Raw genomic sequence first — 22,000 nt, 5'->3', positions numbered from 1 at the left:
GGCTCGTTTCCGGTGAGAGTTGGACTCCGCCAAGGCTGCCCTTTGTCACCGATTCTGTTCATTACCTTCATGGACAGAATTTCTAGGCGCAGCCGAGGTGTTGAGGGGATCCGTTTTGGTGGCCTTAGGATCGCATCTCTGCTTTTTGCGGATGATGTGGTCCTTTTGGCTTCATCGGAACGTGATCTGCGGCTCTCACTGGAGCGGTTCGCGGCCGAGTGTGAAGCGGCTGGGATGAGGCTCAGTGCCTCCAAATCCGAGGCCATGGTCTTGAGCCGGAAAAGGGTAGAGTGCCTTCTCCAGGTCAGGGGGGTCGTCCTGCCTCAAGTGGAGGAGTTTAAGTATCTGGGGATCTTGTTCACGAATGAGGGAAGAAGGGAGCGGGAGATCGACAGGCGGATTGGGGCAGCGTCTGCTGTGAAGCGGGCGCTGTACCGGTCCGTCGTGGTGAAGAGAGAGCTGAGACAAAAAGCGAAGCTCTCGATTTACCGGTCGATCTACGTTCCCACCCTCATCTATGGTCATGAGCTTTGGGTCATGACCGAAAGAACGAGGTCCCGGATACAAGCGGCCGAAATGGGTTTCCTCCGCAGGGTGGCTGGGCTCTCCCTTAGAGATAGGGTGAGAAGCTCGGTCATCCGGGAGGGACTCAGAGTAGAGCCACTGCTCCTCCACGTCGAGAGGAGCCAGTTGAGGTGGCTCGGGCATCTGGTCAGGATGCCTCCTGGACGCCTCCCTGGTGAGGTGTTCCGGGCACGTCCCACCGGGAGGAGGCCCCGAGGAAGACCCAGGACACGCTGGAGGGACTATGTCTCTCAGCTGGCCTGGAAACGCCTTGGGGTTCCCCCGGAGGAGCTGGAAGAAGTGGCTGGGGAGAGGGAAGTCTGGGCCTCCCTTCTGAAGCTGCTGCCCCCGCGACCCGATCCCGGATAAGCGGAAGAAGATGGATGGATGGATGGATGGATGGATGGATGACGCAAGCTCCGCCTTCATACGGAAGTAGATCAAACCTCCTACAAACAATCTGATAATGGCAGAGGTGGTGAAACTCAATGCCTTGTGTATGCATTTAAATGGTATGAATTAGATCAGTGTTTTTCAACCACTGGTTTGCCGCGGAACAGTGATCGGTGATCGGCAGGCGTGCCGTGGAAATTATTCAATTTCACCTACGGTACCGTATTTTCCGGACTATAAGCTGCTACTTTTTTCCTAAACTTAGAACCATGCGGATTGTAGTCCGGTGCGGTTTTTCTGTGTATTTTTCTTCAACCACCAGGGGGCTCTCTAGCAGGAAGTGAATCATTAGAAGTCAAAATTGTAAATCAAAGAACGCGTTAATTTTCATTTAGAACAACCACATGCTAGCAGCAGGCACGACGGAGAAATGTTTTCAAACTCGTATGATGCAGCTTTTAAGTTGAGGGCTGTCGAGCTGCCACTACAGGAGGGAAATAAAGCCGCTGCACTTAAGCTCGGCGTGAACGGAACCATGGTTAGTACCGTGTTTCCCCGAAAGTAAGAGAGTGTTTTACTTTCTTTTTATCCCCAAAAGCCCCACTATGTCTTACTTTCGGGGTATGTCTTATATTGGAAAAAAATTGTCGAATTTTTTGTTTTAACCATAAAATGAACATTTATTAACAACCTGAACAGTATTGTATTCAGGTGGCGCTCATTTGGATCAGACGGAGGCGGCAGACGCGGTGACGTATGGAGGGGGGGCGGCGCGGAAGTTTGCAGGAGGCGGCGCGCAGTTAGATGAGAGGTGTTTCCCCGAAAAGTAAGACATATGTCTTACTTTCGGGGTACGGCTTATATTAAATGGTAAAAGGAACGTCGTGTATTTCTTATCATTGTCATAATATGTCCATTATTGACAATAGTACAAACAATTGAATTTAGTTTAGCCACAAAAATGTTAGCTTCAACATTAGATAGCTAAAATGCTAGAAAATGCTAACATGAAGAAGACTGCAGGGGTCAGATGAATAAACTTCCTTCTTGACATCGATTATAAATTTACTTTGAGTTAGACCACTTGATATGTTTTGTTGTTTGTTTTAACAGATGGCCTAATATTTTGCTCAAGCCCCCTCTGATACATGGAAGGAGTCATGATGGATTCTGTGATGGCAAGCTGGCCTGTTCTGCTGAAGCAAATCATTCCCAAATTACTTACTGCTCTATGCTGTAAGTGTCGGGGTAAGATTATTATGGAATTTTCTGATTGGAAAGGCTCAATAGTAAGAGAGTGCTGTAGATCTTTTGAAGACATTTTATGGTTTGCAAGAGAAATTTCCTCTTGCAAATTTCTCTTGCACAATCACGTCAGTCAAACAAACAAAACAAAAAACACACAAAACCTAATTGTTAGAAAGGAAGTGAGGGATGATGCATCACATCTGAAATATCAACTCATCCACCATTTTTCTACAGCCCAGAAGCGTTGGCGTGATGTAATTGCAGCCGTCCCAGAGCTCGGTGTTCATGGCTATGTGTGAAACTGGTTGCTGCTTGTCTTCTTCCATGCAGATACTACAGTAGGCGTAACTGCAAGTCAGTGGAGTATCAAGAAGACAGTGATGCTTCCATGTGCTGTGCAGGCATTGCGTAAGTCCGTCAAGTTGTATTTCTTAAGAGATACCCATGTAAGTAAACATCAGTTTACATCATCCGTAGCTCCGTAACCCCAGATAATTCAGTGGGGATACCATTGGTCATCACCTGATGGCAATGCAGCATATCTGAAGCTGCATGGCCTGTAATATTTCTGTTCAGATCATGACGCAGCTGTTATACCTTTCCCTCTCACATGATGTCGCTGTTGCATTAGCTGCTTGAACCTGCAGTGCTGGCCATTCACTTCCCCTCCCCCTCCCCGATCTGTCTGCCTGGGTCCTCGCAGGTTTGCACCATCATGTGTGCTGGAGCTGAAACATGCATGTGTGAATGAGGCTGTCTGATGCTACGAGTCCTCCCCGTCTTCACCGCAGCCCCCGCTCTGCTTCGCATCCCTCCACGGACGACTCGTCGTCATTCCCGGGGCTGTCACAGCAGCTTCAGCATCCATCCACCCTCCATTTAAGCAGCGTCTTCTCCATCCGCGAAAGCATCCATTTTTTACACTCAGCATCCATCTGAACTCTCCTTCCCCCCCCGTCTCTGAATTTGCAAACCGAAATAGAAAGCAGCCACGCTGCCACATCCTCAGTGCCTCTTCCACGCTGCATCTCCCCCTCTCTTCCCTTCTGCTTGCCTGGGCTCATCACCGTAGAGTCTCGACTTCCCATCATCTTCACCATCATCCACTCTCTAAAGCTGCCAAGCTGTCTCTTCTTCCCAGGAAAGTGTATTTTGGCTGGACAGCTGGGTTGCCACTGTCCCTCTGGAAGATGCTTCTGTGGATGAAGACAGAGGAAATGGCTCTTGGGGAGCTGCTGGAGAGACTAAGGAGCGTCACCCAAACCATAGGTGGGTAACGACGACAGTTCAGAGCCTGTATGATGCCATTTTTACTGCTTAGCATTGCGCCTATTTCTGTAACTCTGGAATTCTATGTAATTATATGCATGCAGGCAGTGTAATTTGCTTCTTTTTGATGTTGCTCTCTCAAAATAGAGAGATCTTTTACCAGCTCCTTTTTCTTCTTTGCTAGTAGTTCATTCCCTGGGAAAATGAGCTCTTCATCCCCATTTTGAGTGTGACAGAGTTATTAGACAAGAGTGTCAGCTGTTCATGTTGAACGTTTCATCTTTACATCGTTTCATTGATATTGTATCTGACTTTTTGTTAAACACTGCAGAGAGCGATGAGGAAAGCCATGCCCACCCTCCCTGACCCCTGCAACTCTGGAAATCAAGTGCTATTCAATTCAAAAATAGTTTATTAATCCCAGATTCATTTATTTATTCACTCTTCCAGTGGGGTGTCTGTTTATCCACCTTTTTATTTATCATCCATTTGTCCAGCCATCTGTTTTGCAGGTCCCATATTCAAAGCCAGATCACTGTAAAGTAATCCACCAAAATTTGCTTTTGTTTTCTTTATTGCACAGTTTCTTCGCAACCATTTAGGATTCTTTGTGAACTTAAATCCTTTCCACATATCCAGTATCACCGCATATGTTTATTAAGTTCCTTTTTCAAAAAACGAAAGCCATGAACATGTTTTTTTTTATATAAGTCTGTCTGCTGTCTCGTCTGATCCATTTATAGAAATCTGCCTTAATCCACCCAGTATAAGCACACCATTCCCTCTCACTAGTACGAACGCACTTAAATTTTCAGCCAGAGAAAATTCACATGAATTGTGAAACGCTATTTTGAAACGTGTGACTACTTCCTTTCCAAAGTACCAAAGATGGTGAAATCATGGCAGTGAGTGGGTGGACTTGAGGAAGGAGGAAAAATATGGCAATCTATGTCATATTTTATTTTCTGTATTTTCAGTGATAAAAATACAGAAATATCTTCCTTTACATCATTTCTTATGTTACATTTCTCTTCCACCAAAAAATAAACAAAAACTAGATAATATTGACATGTTTCATTTTGTTTACACTGATAGGCATTGAATTAGGGGAATCAAATCTACCAGCTCTCTTCTAACAGTTCCCTAAAGAAAATGTGACATGGATGTGGTGTGGCAGGAGGATGAGAGCGGTAATCAGCTTAGAGAGGAGAGCCTGACACGGACTGCAGAAGACAAAGAGGAAGGGAGAGTGATGAAGAGAGATTCACAAGAAGAAGAAGGAAAAAATACTGTTACTGGAACGATTTTGTTTTTCTCAGACATGTAATGTGGAGATGCATTTTGTTTGGAGAAAAAAGGGAGAGCCAAACTGAATCTGTTTATTTCCCAGAGAAACTGTATCCACCGCGTAGTTGCCTGTTTCCGCTTGTGGTTTCTGGCACAGTTGCCTGTTTTGTTAGATGAGAATATATTCGATATTTGCAAACTCAGACAAATGGGGCAGTCACATTGCTTCTCAACCTGCAACTGACTTGAGATCAAATCATTTTTAAATTGGTTGAAATCGTCTGACACGCCCAGTTTATATTTGATTCATCTCATATGAAGCATTGGGGGGAACAGTCAAAGTTTTTTGTTTTATTTGAAGCTTAGGTCATAAATATGGCTGCTGGCCTACACCCCTGACCTGATTTTTAAACACCTTGGCAACAATAAATGTCTAAGTTTAAGTTTTCTACCTTCAGTAGCAGCGTCTACACTGAAAAGTGCAACGACTTGGTAGCGCTTTGTGTGGCGTTTTCACACAAAGTATCGGGTTTTTACATTTTCAGCCCGTGGCTCTCTGATTCTAGTCGTCAATTACTTTCTCTCTGCATCTCTAGTTTTATGTCACAGCTGAAACTGCTCCATCAACAAGGATAGTGCCCAAAGTGGGCTGGGTGAATTTTATTGTAACTATTTTGCAGCCATGGACACAGATAGCTTTTCAGGTGGACAGTAGACTCACTTCCAGTGTGTTTGAAGGGCAACGTCTAGTTGAATTTGTAACATTTGCAGCATAAATATGTTCATCTATACTGAGTTACTTACACTTAGGGTCGTTTTGTGCTTTCAGTTGTAAATAGCATATGTTAAATGGCCTTATTCGGCTGATACTCTATCATTAAAATGAGCTTATGCGTCTTTATTTGTGTGCTTAGACATATTTCACTTGTGATGATAGAACAGGAAAGTTGGGTAGGTTGTTGAGACTCAGAAAGTTTCGCAGCTTAGCTTCACGCTGCCCAGCTGTCTCTCGGGTAAAAATCGAGTTCTCAGCCATTTTTAAAATTTGTTTCTCAGATTCTTCTCTTTGGTATTTTCTGAACAGGAAGGTCAGTGAGGAAGTTTATAGATCAAACGTGAGTGCCGCTCTGTTTTCGGTACCATACTGTGTGGTTCTGTTTCCTATTTTTGTTGGAGGTCAGCTGAGCTGCGCGATCATCCTCTAAAGGCGGAGCAGGTGCAGAGCCAGATGGATCCAGCAGGCTGCTTTTAGTCCGCAGCTTGTTGGTCAATACCTCAAAGACAAGAGGAGCAGTAACATATCACATGTTTTATAAGGAAGACCAAAGATGTTAGCTTTTTGGGGTGCATTAAGGTACATTTGGTGTTGGAGCTGTTGAAATGGGCAGTTGTTAGATGGGGTCTCAAGTATTCATGGGTTCTAGCTCGTTTAGGGTGACTGTGGTCTCTAACACCCACAAATACCAGGGGTCTACTGTATCCATTAAAACACTAAAGTATTTTGCACAGCCTGAAGTAGGATATGACTTGTAGAAGTTGGTTTGCCAGAGGTGACTGCAGAGTCACTGGGGATGTGACTGACACAAAATCACAAATAGCATTTATTAGCTACAGGGACACTAAGTTGGGTTTAGTCCAGGATTTAAACATGCCTGCATCACGGTCATGAGCCAATACATGCGATTGGATTTGAAAAAATGTAAATTATATCAAAATGATTACCACCACCAAATGTGCCGATGTAATACTGGCTACTTTAAAAGTTGTACTCGGAGCACGTTTACTTTTCTTACCTGTTGCTAACATTTAAATGTTGAGATGCCAGCATTTATGTTGAAGAAGAGTTGGGTGGACATTGAACTAGGTGTGCACTGTGAAGAAAAACATGCAGGATGGGCTGTAGATGACATATCTGTTAAAACAGTGCTGATGTTTGTGTGCAGTTGCCTCATCAGCATGCGAGAGTGCTTCTCTTTACTAAGCCTGTAAACACTGAGCTGCCTTTTACTTGCCAGCTTTAACTACCAAGCAGGGCCAAACACTGACACAAACACATAAACGTAAAAGCTTCCCGAAAAGCGTCCTCTGAGCTGAAGGAGCAATAACCCCCGTGTGTTTGCTCTTTGACTCCAGTTACTCACAATATATTGACTCTGAAAGATGAAAACGTACAGTATAAAGTTTTCAGACTGTTTTGGTAGGTTGTTGTTCTTTTTTCACACAACGGGTTTCCAGTCCTTTACGTGATCCTGTTGTTCATCAGGCGTTGGATGTGTGAAAGAATTTACAATTGAAAAGCAGATTAGTTGAGGAGCACAGGAGTATAATTAGCCTGAGAAGCAGAAGGGGATTTGCCTTCCACCGGCTGCCCTCCGCTTCTGTTGCACTCGACCTTCCTTCCCTCTTGTCTTACTTGCCGCTGCAGCAAGTAAGTCACTCAGTGGTTGCATTTGCGTGGAGGTTTGAGTGTCAGTGTGTGTGAGTGTGCCCTCCTGTTCTCACCTCCAGAGTGAACCATTTTGGTTTCAGAGGTTGTGCAGACAGTGACTCAGCTCTTTCTAATTCTGCCGGCTTTGCACAGCGCCGTTTCCTCGAGTCCCCAATGTGGCACTGCAGCGGACGCTGGGCTGGCGTTGTACCCAGTGCAGAGATGATGTCCTCGCTGAATGCATGCGAGATCCTTTGGTTGTGATCCTGACTAACTTGGCACAAAATAGCCAGGTCTCTGTCCATGTCCGGATTTGGGCAGTGTGTTTTGGAGTCTGTTATAGAGTGTGCAGCTGAGAGGTCTCCTTGGATGCCAGTTTCTGTTTGAGCGTGAAGTCCAGCGGCCTGCTGTCATGTCCCTGCCTGAGTTTCTCCGGGAGGGTGGAGAGGCATCCTGCCGGCTCATGAACCGCCTTAGTCATCTGATCCAGAACTTGGACATCTCAGGACTGGGTTCTTCTTTCCCATTCAGCCCTGCCAGTCGCAAGAACTCCTGGAGGGACTGGGATGGTAAGAGGAGGAAAACCTCTCTTGTTTGAGCATGTTTGTGTTAAAATCCTATCTGTCCACGGCTGCAACTCTGCAGTGCTGCAGATTTGTAGGCAAAGCATGGACGCAGACAGTCTGTGTGTCTGTGTCGTGCATAACATATTCATCTGGCCAACAGTTCTGCAGGGCAACATGCCCGGAGCCCCACAAAGTGTTTCCTGTGGGCTTCCCTTGTTTCCCACTGGGTCTGTTTTGTGTCTTTGTGCGTATCACATTTTGTGTGCGTAAGAGTGCATGACTGTGCAGCTTAAATAGCCTCCTCATTTTCTAGCTCACCGATCTCTGCAGCTGCACTGACATTTTTCCGTAGGAGAAAAGGACTTCTCAGCAAATGCGGCATTTGCAGCATGCAGCACCTTGCCGGCAGAAGGGCTGCTGCAATGGAAAAGGACCTGGAGGCTTCGGCTTGGCATCCTGTTAGGTCGTTTCCACTTTGAGACATAGTTTTTTTGGGACTATTTATTTAAAGTAGGTCAAGTGCACAGCGGTAAAAAGAATGGTAAGGAAAACCAGGAAAAGTTCATCTGATTCAGAGAGAGGGATACCAATGGTACCACTTAAGTCAAGTGAGTTGATGATATCTGTTCTTTTATAGACATTCTTGCATTTGAGAGCTTTTTATTTCTTATAGGTTGCAGCATTTCGAGGCTAAAGCTTATATTCTTTAAATACCTTCAGCTGTTTTCTCATTTTTCCCCAAAGATTGCTCTCGGACATTTTGCCTTGTTCTGTTTCTGGATACATGTTTGTGTTGTAAGCTACAATTATAGTTTATACATATAGATTTTACAAGCCTAACTAATTTTGGAGCATCAACTCGACATAACGGCATGTTCTTCATAAGTAGTGTGTTTGTGCTGGAACTGCATGGTTTCCTGTGAAGGTTTTTATTTCCTTTCAGCTCTGGAAAAGTCATTATCCTTACTGAAAACACAAGAAGAATTTGAAAGGCAAATCACTATTTCTTATGCCTCTATAGACTGTGCAGCTTTTTTTAATACCTTATATTCTGAACATTGTGAGGTAACAGATTTATTAAGGTCTTTGTTTTTTTGTTTTTTTTTTATGATTACACGAGTTTGAATTTAGTGTGAATTTTCTCTAATCCACACAGGCTCAATTTATACACATAAATACAGCACAGTCAAGTTTTCAACTTTTTATTTGAGGTGAAGTTGAAGGAGGTCTTCCTCGTTCATTTTTCCACTCACTTTGTACGTTACAACTGTGCCGTGGACCGTGACACAGGTTGATGCTCCCACCACAGAGCTTGAAGTGGTGTTGTTCTTCTGCTGGAAGAAGTTGGAAGTTCCTGGTTTGTTCTGACACATCTTGAACATTTTGCATTTATTTTAGGGCTAAGGTGGTTCAAGCTGTTGGCTGGTTCCCCAGGACAATGTTACGTCCATTAATGCACATGCAACGACTGTGCTCACAATCTCTTTGCCCTTATTTCTGTCATTCATACGTGAACGTAACCGGCAGGCTTTTGGCAGTCGTCATGCTCTTATGATCTCAGTTGACCAGCTTGGCTGTATGCTACAGACAATGGTCCCAAACACACATCAAAAGTAGTTCTAAGTGGCTAATGCTAGACTCTCTGAATAGCATATCCAAACCACTGAACTGAATCCTGTTGGAAACCATTGGCCTGTACATAAAAGATACGTCTGTAAAAGGAAACCAACCATTTTAGATGAACTCTACCGATTCTGTCATCCAGATTTAAGGTAGATTTGAACACTTCAAAGAGTACTTGGTAGAATAATGTCGGGTCGGTTGGCGTGCTTTTTTGTCTGTCGGCCATATTGGATTTAACAAAAATAATTTCTTGCATTTGCAGCTTATGGCCAGTAGTTGATGGTGTATTTTATGATGCATTAGTGTCTACTTTAGTGGTCTGTGTGCATTTATAACATAAAAATCCACAAGAAGCACAAGGAAATGGCTTTTAGACAGCTGTCCACTGTAGTGACCACTAAGCATGAAAGGGCATTAAAGCCATACTTTTGACCTGGCATATATTAGAGCCTCCAGGGACTATAGAAAAATGATCAATTATAATTGTGCAACCAGGCCTTTCAATGCTCTTGAAGTTTTGTGTTAAATAATTCTTCCAACCTGAAAAATATCACTTCAAATAAATAATTAAAAGCCCAAAATTTCAATAATATAATGCATATGCCACTGTCTGACTAGAACTGCTTGTTGTATATACTGTACATACAGTATATTTCAAAACTCACGAGAATTTCAGATTGAGTAAAACAAAGTCTGTTGAGGTAAAAGAGGGTTGTGTCAGATCACTTGATCCATGAGTGCTCCTCTGTTTGTTTTTATCAAAAGCAAACCCAGTCTAGTCACATGTTCAGATACGTGACATATGCCTCATTGTTCCCCTGAGCACTTTGTAAATATTTGCTCCTTCACTCTCTCCAGTGGAGTTTTCATGTTATAATGTGTGATTTTAAAAAAAGAAACGCATCGTGTGGGTGGATGAATTTATAGCTCGTATTGTACCTCAGAGACCGGCGACTGCTTCCTCGTTCATACTCATGGTTGTTTTAAAAGATTGACCCTCAGTGGTTTTAAACCACCGCTGCAGACTGACCTCAGCTCTTTATACAGTGATCTGTATGTCCACAATTTAATTAATGTGCCTTAATTGGTCTTCTATTTTTATCAGAAAAATTTTAAAAGGAATAGAAACGGAAGCAAAAGAAATAGTCTAGCATAGATTTGCGCGATGTTTCAACTCGGTATAAAAGTTGATGTATTTGCGCCTCTTGTTTGTTTTAAGTTTGTTAGACACTGCTCTCTAAGGCTTATAAAGCCACGGTTTTGACACTGATAGCCTCCTGTACGCCACTGTTGGCAAAGCAAACACTCATGTAAATTATCCTGCCATCCCTACACCACCTTTAAAAAAAAACCTATGCAAATTCAAGCTTACATAACAAACTCCCACAAGAGAAACATAACTTTCTCTCACATTTTAGCACCACTGACTGACTGACTTAAAGTAGATAATGACGGGGTTGAAAGACTGATATTAGTCTCCATTACCTTGCTTTGATTGAAATCTGTCTTTTCTGGGGTTTTGTTGAAATTGAATCTTAATTGCCACATTCTGTCAAGAAACAGTGTCTTTCTTTAAACGAGGTCTCCTCAGAATCGGCTCTTTCAGTGAGTTTGTAAGAACGGGGTCATTTGAGTGGAGTAAACGAGAATAGAAGCGTTCAGTTGACAGGCCGTGAATGGTTAAATGGGGTTGCGGGCAGTGTTTGAAAGGGCTGGGCAGAATGGGAGCTTTGTACCTCTGGTGCACATTTCCAGAGATAAGCCAGTCGGCTATCCCAGGTTCGGCTGCCCTAGGTAAATGAGCACCGAGAGCTACAGTGTTTATAACATGTTTTAGCATGACTTTCCTGCTAGCCGCAGATGTATTTTACGAGTCAGACTCGAGTTTGACAGCAGGTTGGATGCATTGTTCTTTTAGGTGATAGAGGAAACTGGTTGGGTTATCACTGAGGGCTGGGTAGAGCACTACACTGTAGCTTTTGTATGCAGGGGAGGTAACCCGAGGTTGAAAAAGGAAGTCCTTTCAGTGAGTGATGTCTGCAGGCAGTGGAGCACCTGCACAGGCTGCATGCACTTTTTTGGGGAAAGGTGGAGTCAGCATGGGAGTGAAGCTGTTCGTGTGACACTCCTACACAGCTTCATGGAGCAAATGTCGCAGAAGAGTCGCGAGGCTGGAGTAGACTACATAACAGATGGCAAACTCAAGCTTCCTCATGGAGGAGGACGTGGACCTCGGGTTAGACTCTGGGTTTAGCACGAAGGCCAACTCTGAGCTGACTCTGGCAGAACGTATGATTGCAGATTCAGATGAATGCCTAGAAAAGCAAGTCTTGGATTTGTTTGTGACTGCAGGATGGACAGAGTTTCTGTCTACTGGTAAGGAGCAGAGAGAGGGGAGTCCAGGAAGAGACGGAAAGAGACGAGCGGACGAAGAGGAGATCCGGGCTGATAGAGTTTTAGTGGAGAGCGGAGCGAATGAACGAATGATGGAAGAAAAGACGGATAATCGGACTGAGGAAGAGATGGATGAAGATCTGTATACACGTTTGGATCCTAAAGACCAGTGTGGATGTCGTCATGTTCGGATTTCTCTTGAAGAGGTGGAGAGATTCTACAAATTTTCCTGTCGTTGCCACTGGCTCTGTGGTAGGTGCTGCACAGCTGTAGTGAATGTGACTCAAAAGCATTTTAATTGTGATTTAGATCTAGAGATGCACCAATCAGACATTTGCTAAAGGTTTGACCCACTGATATGCTGGATTCAGCTTCTTGTTAAAAGCTCTAACAGACAGCAGTAGAAGAGTAGTTTTAGCTTTACTTTTATCTTGCTGTTGTGTGTGTGATCAATATTAATTTACATTGCGTCAATGAAAATGGTCATTGTAAAACGGTATTATATTCATATTTAAAAATGAAAGCAAAATAGATGGTTGAAATCAGAAAGTGGCTTTAGTATCTTATGTGAGTATTTTGTGTGGTTTGTGCTGTTAGCATGACAAAAAAACTTCATGTCATTCTTAGAGAATGTAAATTCTCACTTTAACTCTAGGACCTTTTCCAAAATTTCCAAATCAAACATGTTCCATGACACACATAAGCTGAAAACTCAAAAGGATTCAAACACAACACTTTTACTCTTCTGAGCCTTCCTGTTTTCTGTTGGAAGTCTTGCTCTCTCTCACTCTTTCCTAAATAAACCAAAGACATTCCCTGACATGAATAAAATAGGCTTCTTTTTAAATACCTTTTGACATTTGTGTGTTTAATCCGACTAAATATTTGAAAACTTCACTGAAACTAAAACTGAAAACGGCCAACGCCGAGCCTTGTTTTTCTTTACATGAACTTTTGCGTTCAGTGATCTGATAAAGGTATCAGTCAGACCAGGTCAAGATCAAAAGTATCCAAACTCTGTTGCCAGCCAATTTTTTCAAAGCATCTGTTATTTATTCGTCCTACAGGTTGAATAAAAATTCAGCTACGAAAATTGAGAGTTGAATACAGTCGGTGCATATTTAAAAAATGTTTTCCAGTTCTGCAAACATTTTTTCCCCACCATGACAGTTTGATAAGGAAAACTGCAGCTGCTCTGTGCTGCATCACTGTTTTTGTGTGTAAGACGCCAAGGCGAATTTATTCTTGCTATGAATGAAGAAACACCTTGGAACTGGTTTGGATCTTAGTTTGTTTCAGATTGTTTCTTCTTTTGCTCTGTTTCGAAAACTTTGTGTGGTCTCACACTTTAATTATTTGATCATTTACCAGATGAGCTCTGATAATCATCACCATCACCTTAGACGCCAAACGTTTTGGTGTCATCTGAGCCGTCTCACCCTTTGTGTTCCTTCATATTGCATGACCTGTCACGACTCTGCAGACACCACTTCGCTTTATCTGTGCCTCTCCTCTTCTTCACGGCCACTGCTGTAATCCTACTTATTGCTATTTGTTGCATCTCCCCCATTTTTCTGATAGCATACACCTTGAAAAACCGAGCCACTGATTGTGTGAAAACTCACTCTAAAAGGCTGAGTCATATATAAGAAAACATGCAACTGTTAGCAATATTTTTTTAAATGTTACTGTAGCAGTATTTTGTGTTTTTTTGTTACAGAAGCTTGATGGTGTTTTTCATTTCTAAAATAGAGGACCAACATTTCAGTTCCGCCTTCTGGTCGTGTTTAATCTGTGTCAGTAGTGGCAGGCGGTCCAGGTGTTGCCACTGTGACCCACTAACGTTTGACTCGACAGCCATAAACGTGAGCCCGAGCGGACACTAATCCCAAACCCTGAGCCTTATTAAGAACATTAACGCTTGAATCGGCAGCTGAGCTGTGAGTTTGCGTGTGTGTGTGTGTGTGTGTGTGTGTGTGTGTGTGTGTGTGTGTGTGTGTGTGTGTGTGTGTGTGTGTGTGTGTGTGTGTGTGTGTGTGCGTGCGTGCGTGCGTGCGTGCGTGCGTGCGTGCGTGCGTGCGTGCGTGCGTGCGTGCGTGCGTGCGTGCGTGCGTGCGTGCGTGCGTGCGTGCAGAAGGGGTTGGGGGTCGGAAAGGAATTCTTTTGTCACTAAAGACCAGAAAAGTTTTCCTTAGTTGCAGAAAGTTACCATTTTTATAAGGTGTTGGGCATTATTCCTATCTCAATAGTGGGAAGACCTCTGAAAAACACACCAGAGTTTACCATGCTTCTATCTGATTTGACAGATTTGTGATATTGTTTTATATTTAAATTTAATTGAGGACATTTGGATGGTTTCAAACAGACTTTGTTAGTTTTCTTAGAACAAAAACGGCAATAAATGATAGATATTTTTCCTGTGTGTGGAATAGAAAGACTTCATTAAAATTTCTGAATCCGCACATCTCCTCTAAAGATTGTATTTGAAGTCCTCCAACAAATATAGTCATTTCATCATATTTTTAGAGCTGTAGGAAAAACAGAGCCGTTGTTCTGTAATCTCCACAATATCCAGACAGCTCTTCTTTATCCTCAGTTGTGCTGTCCACATAATGACGCTCATTATCCACGAATGAAGAAAACATGGAACAGCGGGGAACATTTCCTGGAGGGAGCAGCCTACCAAAACTAATCCAAGAGTTCAACGACGGCCAGGAGATTAGGAAAGGTCACGGGATCTACATCTAAACCTCTCCAGGCCTCACTTGCCTTTAGTTTTCACGATTCAACAACAACAACAAAAAAACAAGATTGAGCCAAAATGACATCCATGGGAGAGTCCCTGGAGGAAACTGATGACTTACGACTTACCACTAAGAATAGAAAGACCTAAAAACATCGTGGTGATCCCCAACTCACTTTTTTGAAAATATTTTATGTTATTAACTTGCAACAGTTCAGCAAAAGAACATCATATTGGCAGTAAATCATGGCGGTGGCAGTGTGATGGTCTGGGTTTGCTTTGCTGACTCAGTTTGTGATCATTAAAACGGTTGTACTAAGAAAAGTGGGGCAGAAGTCCCAGTAAATAATCTTTAACCTTGTAAAGGTTAAAGATTATTTAACCTTTACAATTCCCTTCTTCACAATCGCTTCACGGCAGATGTTGCTATCAGATATAATTGTTGGGTTTTGTGGGCAATTGTTCTTTTACACAGGACTAAGTTTGTTTGGACATCTTTTTCCCTTAATAAATAGATTCTTTGTTTGACTTTTTTTACTTAGGTTAACTTAGTCCGATACTTGTTTAATTACCTAAGCAGACACTTTTTCACAGCACTTCATTTTTTCCACTATATCCATCAATAAATACTTCTCCAATAGATTTGTTTGTAATCTTAGTTATTCGAAGAACTCCCGAGCTTCATAGTGTTGCTTTTCTTTGCTGTAAAGATGTACAGGATGTTCAGTTCTCTCTCTTTTTTTTGGAGTTTATCGTTCATCTATCGTGAGATCACCCTCCGATACCGGCTCTCGTTTCACAGGAACGGCCCTCGGGACTTTTTCAATTGAGCAAGAAGTGTGGTGAAAGGATATTTACTCACGTCGATGGAGAAAATGTCCACGAGAAAATGGGCTGAAGCTGAAACTGGACATTAGTGAGGGGATTTTTCAGAAACAGAATAGCCTCTTTCTGGCCTGATTGAGGGTCTGGTTTTGATGTGATATGCGTGGGAGTTTCTGGGGGTAGGGTGTGGCTGGGGGAGTAAGTGATATCAGGTCAGAGAGAGGAAACTGATGGAGGTCTCTTTGTGAGCTTCAGCGCATGTGGAGTCTGAGAGAGGCTGCAGCTTTGTGTCCGAACACCCGAGGCCACACTGACCGTTTTTTAATCATGGTTGCATCGCTTTACAAAGTCACTATCCTCACAGAGATGGACGTTTATTTGCTGTGATTCACATTCGTCTGCCTTGGTGGAGGAGAAAGGAACTAAGGTTAAAGTGAACAATCAGTGAGCAGTTCCTGATCCAGTCATGCTAACTACAAAATGCTAAAAGTTCAAGTTAGGTCTGATGCAGAAACAATGGAAATTTTTCAAATTAATGCTGCACATGTTAATATAAGAGGAAACTTTGCTTAAAAACACAAAACTCAGTCAGTCAGTGTATATCATCTATACTCATTTGGCTTGAAAAACGTTTTTAAATAAATAGATTTTGGTTCTGTTTCATCTAGTGATTGAATGATTATTTAACCTTTACAATTCCCTTCTTCATTTTGTGTATTTTCATAACATTCACATGTGTGTATTTACTCCTTGCTGTGTAAGATCAGTGTGACCTGGGTGTCAACATCAGTGAACTCCAGCTGTCTTTTAAGATGTGAAACCATCTGTTTCAGAGGTTGTGTTGGATAAAGCCTCAGCGGTGCCACGACCTTGGCTCTGGGTCAGTTCTTATTCCCAGTTTGAACCACATGCTGCCATGTTGTCCCAACTTGCTTCCATCTTGTGTCGGTCCGTTTCGTACCCAGGCACGTCACTGGCATATCAGCAGAATTCTCTCTTTAGTTGATCAGGATAAATTGAAACTAAAAATCATACTGTAAACTACAAATTGTCTCAAAGGTCTCCAAGGTGACGAATTATTGGAAGGTTATTAACAAACAGCTCATTTTCATAACCAGGTCCAAATAAAAATAAAAGTTCAAAATTTACAAAGAATCGAAATGAGCGACGGTCCAGGTGTTGCATTCTTTCATTTTTTTCTTTCATTTATTTTTCAGAGCCTCATAAATATACCTTGAAACTTATTTTCTGCCAATTTTGTCTATTATTGTCTATATTTTCTTCACGTTTATGCGTGTATGTTGTGTTAAATCATTAGTTTTCTAATCTGTTAATGAATGATGCTGTTTTGCTTCTCTCATTGGTTGGTATCTCACTTCCTGCCACGCTGTGCCTTTAGTCCACTTTAAGGCGTTTTTACATTTATCTTAAGTAATCTTGTTCTTATTTATGTTATTTTGTTACTAAACTCAGGTAGAAAAATTATCCATCCCTTTAGGTGACCGATATTTCACAACTAAATAGTTTGTTTGGCTACTCTACCTGGGGTCAGATTATTTATTGTTTAGGTGCAAGAGAAATGTAGTAACCTGTGGGGAAAAAAACTACATATATCAACAAATTATAGCTTAAAGCATTTTCTGTCTTTCAAAAAGAGTCCATTGACTGGTTGTTTGGTGTTGATCGGATCAGAAGAAAAGATCAAATTGTCAGAACAATAATAGTGTGAAGCATGTCCTTTATTTAAATGCATAGTTCTTTGTTCAGAGTTGTTTGTTCACATTTCTCATATTTGTTTCAGGGTACTCCCTGGCATTCCTGTAACTGTTTTGTTGTGCTTAACTTCCTATTTTGCTTGACATTTAGATGTTCTTGATATATATATATATATGCAGCTCTGGAAAAAACTAAACTAAACTGAAGCCCATTGAAAACCTCCTGGTTTTTCCACCAAATATTGATTTCTGAACTCTTCCTAAGTTAAAACATTAATATTGTTGTTTCTGAATGAATATTAACCTGTTTTCTTTGCTTTATTTCAGGTCTGAAAAGCGCTGTTCATTTTACTCAAACATATACTCATAAAATGTAAAATCAGAGAAACTGATCATTTTAAGTGGTCTCTTAATTATTTTGCAGAGATGTATATATGTGTGGCAAAAATTGGGATTTCTTACACAAACTAATTGGACATTTTGACTTGTTTAAACCTGAATAAAATAAGTTTTTTAAGAATCGCACCTTTACTGTCTTGGCCTTTACTGTCAATAACAATAGACTTCTAGGTGAATTTCGCTGCAGTTAAATGACACCAATACATACAAGCTTTGAGAAAGCATTGGTCCAATTCATGTCCAGTTGAACAGAAGGCATTTCGACCTATAGTCAAATTCAGTTTAATCATGATATACCTAGAGATATCACCTACCGACATATCTACCTGACAGTGTGGTGAAATGTGCATTGAGTTGGTGATTTTTGAAGCTGCTCCCTACCTTTAACAAGCATGTGACAACAGTGGATAGGAACTACTTCCTTTAGCAGAAAAAAGCTCAGTATTAACGGTCCGGCTTGAGATTTGCATTGCAAGGAAGTAGATGCACAAGAACACCAAAAGACCTGAAGCAGGGCTCTTGTGACCAGGGGTTTTGATTGGATAGACTGTAGAGGAGAGTATTGTGTTAATCAGTAGCTTCACCTGTAGCTCTGTCCATTGAAGAGACACAGGAATACATCCGATGGAAGGAATGTCACAAAAACCCCAAGGAGACTTGCATTAAATATTAAATTTTAAAGAGCCACTGAGTTTTATCCCAGTGAATCAAGAGTTTTCATCAATATTCAGAATTCGGATCAATTGTAACCCGTTTAGCTGCTTAACTCTAAATGTGTATTTATCCATCAATAGTATTTGCAGATTTTTTTACGGTTTGATTGATGGATGGTTGGTTGGTTGAATAAATATTTGAATTTGCTCCTTTTTTCCAGATGAGATCATGCAGCTGGACACCAATCCCCCCCGCGCGGCTGACATCACGGCTGATCTCAGGAAGCAGTTTGCCTTTCTTTCAGGTGACGGCTTCATGTTTTTATCTTGTGGTTACATTTATCTGACAGTTACAGACGTCACTCCTGTTTCCTTTCCTTCAGTGATTATTTGTGCTTAAGCTGTGTTCGATTCATATATGCTTAGTTCACATTGTTTTATCTCTAGACAGTTAATATTTGACATTCAAATGTCATGCCTGTCCCTTTCCCTTTACTTCCTCTCTGACCACAGCGGCAAATACCTTCCGCTTAGTCGCTTCTTTCCTGGATCTATTTTTGACCAAAAATCTCACAGTATGCCTCTTTTTTTTTTTTTTTACTCCATCATCTCCTAGGATAAAAAAAAAACTGTCCTCTGTTTTTATTTTTGCGACCTTGTGGACGCAGCAGACACTGGGAACATTTTGACAAAACCCAAAGCAGCCACTGAAAGCATGACCATGCACTTGCTGTTGCCATGGTGATGGGAGGAGAAAAGGCAGGCGGATTGATATTCCAGTCACATGTGCTGACAGAGCAGCTGTTGCTTGGAGGGAGGTAGACGTGTGCGTGCGTGTGTGAGAGAGAGATTGATTGAGGTCGTCAACAACAAGCAAGGTGTTGCAGCATCTCCGTTTCTTTTTTTTTTTAGCGTTTTATTATTTTTATTCTTTCTTCACTTTTGTGATTCTGCTAAAAATGTACTTTTTAATATTCAGAGATGCACTGACTAGGCGTTTTCTGTCTTCAATCATGTTCTCTTTTTGTTTTCTATTCATTTCATTCATTTATGTATTTATTTATAAAATGCTTTAAAAACCAAAGGCACCCAAAGTGCTCTGCAGGGCAATCAAATAATCAATTACTTAGGACTTACCTGGTAAAATAAGGGTTAAAAATGGCGACAGTTTTGTTGACAGAGGAAGTATTTTACATGGGATCCCTACATTTTGTTTTGATGCATTTCCCTAAATCGCATGCTGTTGATGCGTTTATAGAACAAAAATGGTGGATGCTCTTAGTTTTGATGCATTAAACAAATATCAGATATTTCCGTATCTGATCTGACCCATCAGGCCCAATCAATTAGCCATTTTCAATCTTTGGCCGATTGATTGGTGCGTCTTTAATAAACATTGCCTTTTTAGAAAAATCCATTAATTCACGGTGTTTTGAAAAATGTATTATTTTTAAAATGAATCAATTTGAAAGTCTTTCTCATATCGACATGTATTTGAATTTGTATTTCAGGCCGTTTCCCATAAAATTGATCAAAACTGTCAAACACAGTGTTTGACTGCTAATTTTCAACGGCAGTACCAAGTTTTTCTTTTTTCCTGCATTTTCTGAGTTTGTCATCTTGTTCACTGCTTACAGGAAGTGAAATTAGGTCAAAGTCTCATCACTATTCCCTGCTGTCTTTTGTTGACGTTAATTCGTAACCACATTTCTATTTGACTCTTTATCATTGATTATTTTAGGTTCAGTACAATCATAGCCATATTTTATAAATATATGAGCACAGAAAAAAAAAAAATTTAAATTTCTATTTACATAGGGGTGCCATGTCTGATCCAAGGGAGCTATAGCGCCCCCTAGCTACAGCGGTGGAGCCGCCTCTGCTAATCTCAAATTTTTATGTGAGGAATCAGTTTTAAAGTAATAAAAAAACATTACAAATAGTCTTAGCAATCTCATATAAAGATATCGGTTTTACAGTATCTTTTTTACACAAGGTTTTAACTCAAACATAATCATCTAATTAATTTTATTTTAAACAGTAACAGTTTAATAAGGGCTTTGGGGTGGTCCTTATTTAACTTCCTCACTATGACTCTTTTTATCAGTGGAAATATTTCTAGAATCCGGAATTTCTTGTAAGTAAAATAAAAGCCTAATAACATTCTTTCAGCCGGCTGACAAGCAGTAAACATTAGTTTTCTACATTAGTCTTAATTCACAAGGCAAACAAACTCCAGGACTTCATTTGACATCTCATTAAAATGATTTAGACCGATTTAAGCTGAAAAACGTAGCTCTTTTTACTCTTTTAATCTCATCTCGTGGAACTGTTTCATCAGCTCAGTGTAGCCTTTGATTCTTCTCCTTTCTAAATTTGAAAAGGATTTTCCTTCACAGACTAATAATAATGATGACTTCAGTTTGATCCCTGCTCATACAGCGTTTGTACAAAATTCCTTTAAATTCAAAACTGAAATGCTCAACGTTTCTCTTTCTCTGTCTTGCAGGCGGTAGAGGAGATAATGGCAGTCCCATCATTGTGTTTCCAGAGTTTCCTGCATTTGGGGAAATCACGGACAGAGAGTTTCACAACGTCCTGACCTATCTAACAAGTGTGCCCAGGTAGGGTCTGTCTCTGACCGACTGCAGCAGACGGAGGCAGAGGATGAAAATCCCAACTGTTTTCCATACTTCCTGTTTCACAACTTGTTTTTCTTGTTTCTTATTTTTTTACGCTCATGACTTCATCTTCTCTTTCTCTTCATCCTGCTGCACTTTTGTGGTTTTTGAAAAAAAAAAGATTAATTCATGGATAGGATGCTTCAAGTGAAAGCAAAACTGAAAGTGATGATGTATCTTATTAATTAAACACTCAATAAATGTTATTTGTGTGAGTATAAAAACCTGCCACTAGGTGGCAGTGGATCACAGTACTGATCTCTGGTTATTAATCAAGAAGCTATAGACTCAGTGGTTTCTGAAAAATGTAAATCGTATTCCTGCTTAAGATGACTACATGCATCTACGTTTTTGCTCACAAGGTCAGATCAATTCAGGAAAGAAATGAGATCCTCAGATATAAGACATTTTTTACCTCCAAATATACCCACAAACATATATGTATATATCTATATATAATAAATATACACATAGTTATAACATGTACAGTTCAGAATAATCTCTTAGTTTTTTGGGGTTTTTTTGCATTTCTCTCTGCTTGCCTTATCCTGCCTGAAAAGCAAAAGAGCAGAGCAAATATAGAAACTGCAGTGACTCTTAACTGGTTGAGACTGAATAATGCATACAGACAACCGAGCAGAAGCCGCTTCTGACAAAAATGCATGAACTCACATGAACTTTTGCTTCCAAGGATTAAATTCGGGTTTATATGGTCTCTGGAGAAAATCCAGATTTATCTGAGCTTCTAGTCACCTTGTCACAAAGTAGAATATAAACGCTCCCTTTCATTTTAGTAAAGATTTACGATCTGGATGAAGGACGCCCCAAACATTTTATTTCTATTTCATTTCCTTATTTGATACAGATGAGATGACACACAAGCATTGGGCTTTAATCTGAGAATTTGTAGTTATTTACACCATTTTTCTGACTCGCTGAGCAATGAAGGAGGAGGAGGAGGAGGAGAGGGTAAAGCAGAGTTTCCGTTGCTGTGCCTGCAAATGTGTTCATGCAGCAAATTTTCCTCAACGCTGCTTTGCTGTTAGAGCAAAGCTTTTTACAAATCAACCCATAGCTCAAGGTGCTTCTGTTCCCTTTGTTCTGAGAACCTGGATCATGTCTGCAGCAGAAGCATCACCACACCGATTTGATTAATCTGAAATATAATCTTATATTTGAGGTTATCCCAGATTACTGTAAATAATATGAATC

The 22,000-nt window shown here is 41.1% G+C and overlaps 1 protein-coding gene across 3 annotated transcripts in view; it reads left to right on the top strand.

Annotated features, from left to right (window-relative positions):
- The first annotated feature begins 11,434 nt into the window (after positions 1 to 11,434).
- The window catches only part of mcf2lb (mcf.2 cell line derived transforming sequence-like b), a 30,072-nt gene continuing 19,506 nt past the window's right edge, over positions 11,435 to 22,000 (top strand). Inside the window, exons 1-3 of one of the 3 annotated variants that reach the window (XM_014988247.2) lie at positions 11,435 to 12,024; positions 18,329 to 18,412; positions 20,617 to 20,731. In XM_014988247.2, the coding sequence (XP_014843733.2) occupies positions 11,571 to 12,024; positions 18,329 to 18,412; positions 20,617 to 20,731 (653 nt within the window). In that variant the 5' untranslated portion in view covers positions 11,435 to 11,570. The remainder of the gene's footprint in view (positions 12,025 to 18,328; positions 18,413 to 20,616; positions 20,732 to 22,000) is intronic. The other 2 variants (XM_014988249.2, XM_014988245.2) reach the window with 2 other exon arrangements.

This window comes from Poecilia mexicana, unplaced genomic scaffold (assembly GCF_051168715.1).
Source record: "Poecilia mexicana isolate PSO_F unplaced genomic scaffold, ASM5116871v1 scaffold_2, whole genome shotgun sequence".
Classification (NCBI taxonomy): Eukaryota; Metazoa; Chordata; class Actinopteri; order Cyprinodontiformes; family Poeciliidae; genus Poecilia; species Poecilia mexicana.
Note: the sequence above shows the minus strand (reverse complement) of the source record. Positions and strands in the feature narration are given on the sequence as shown.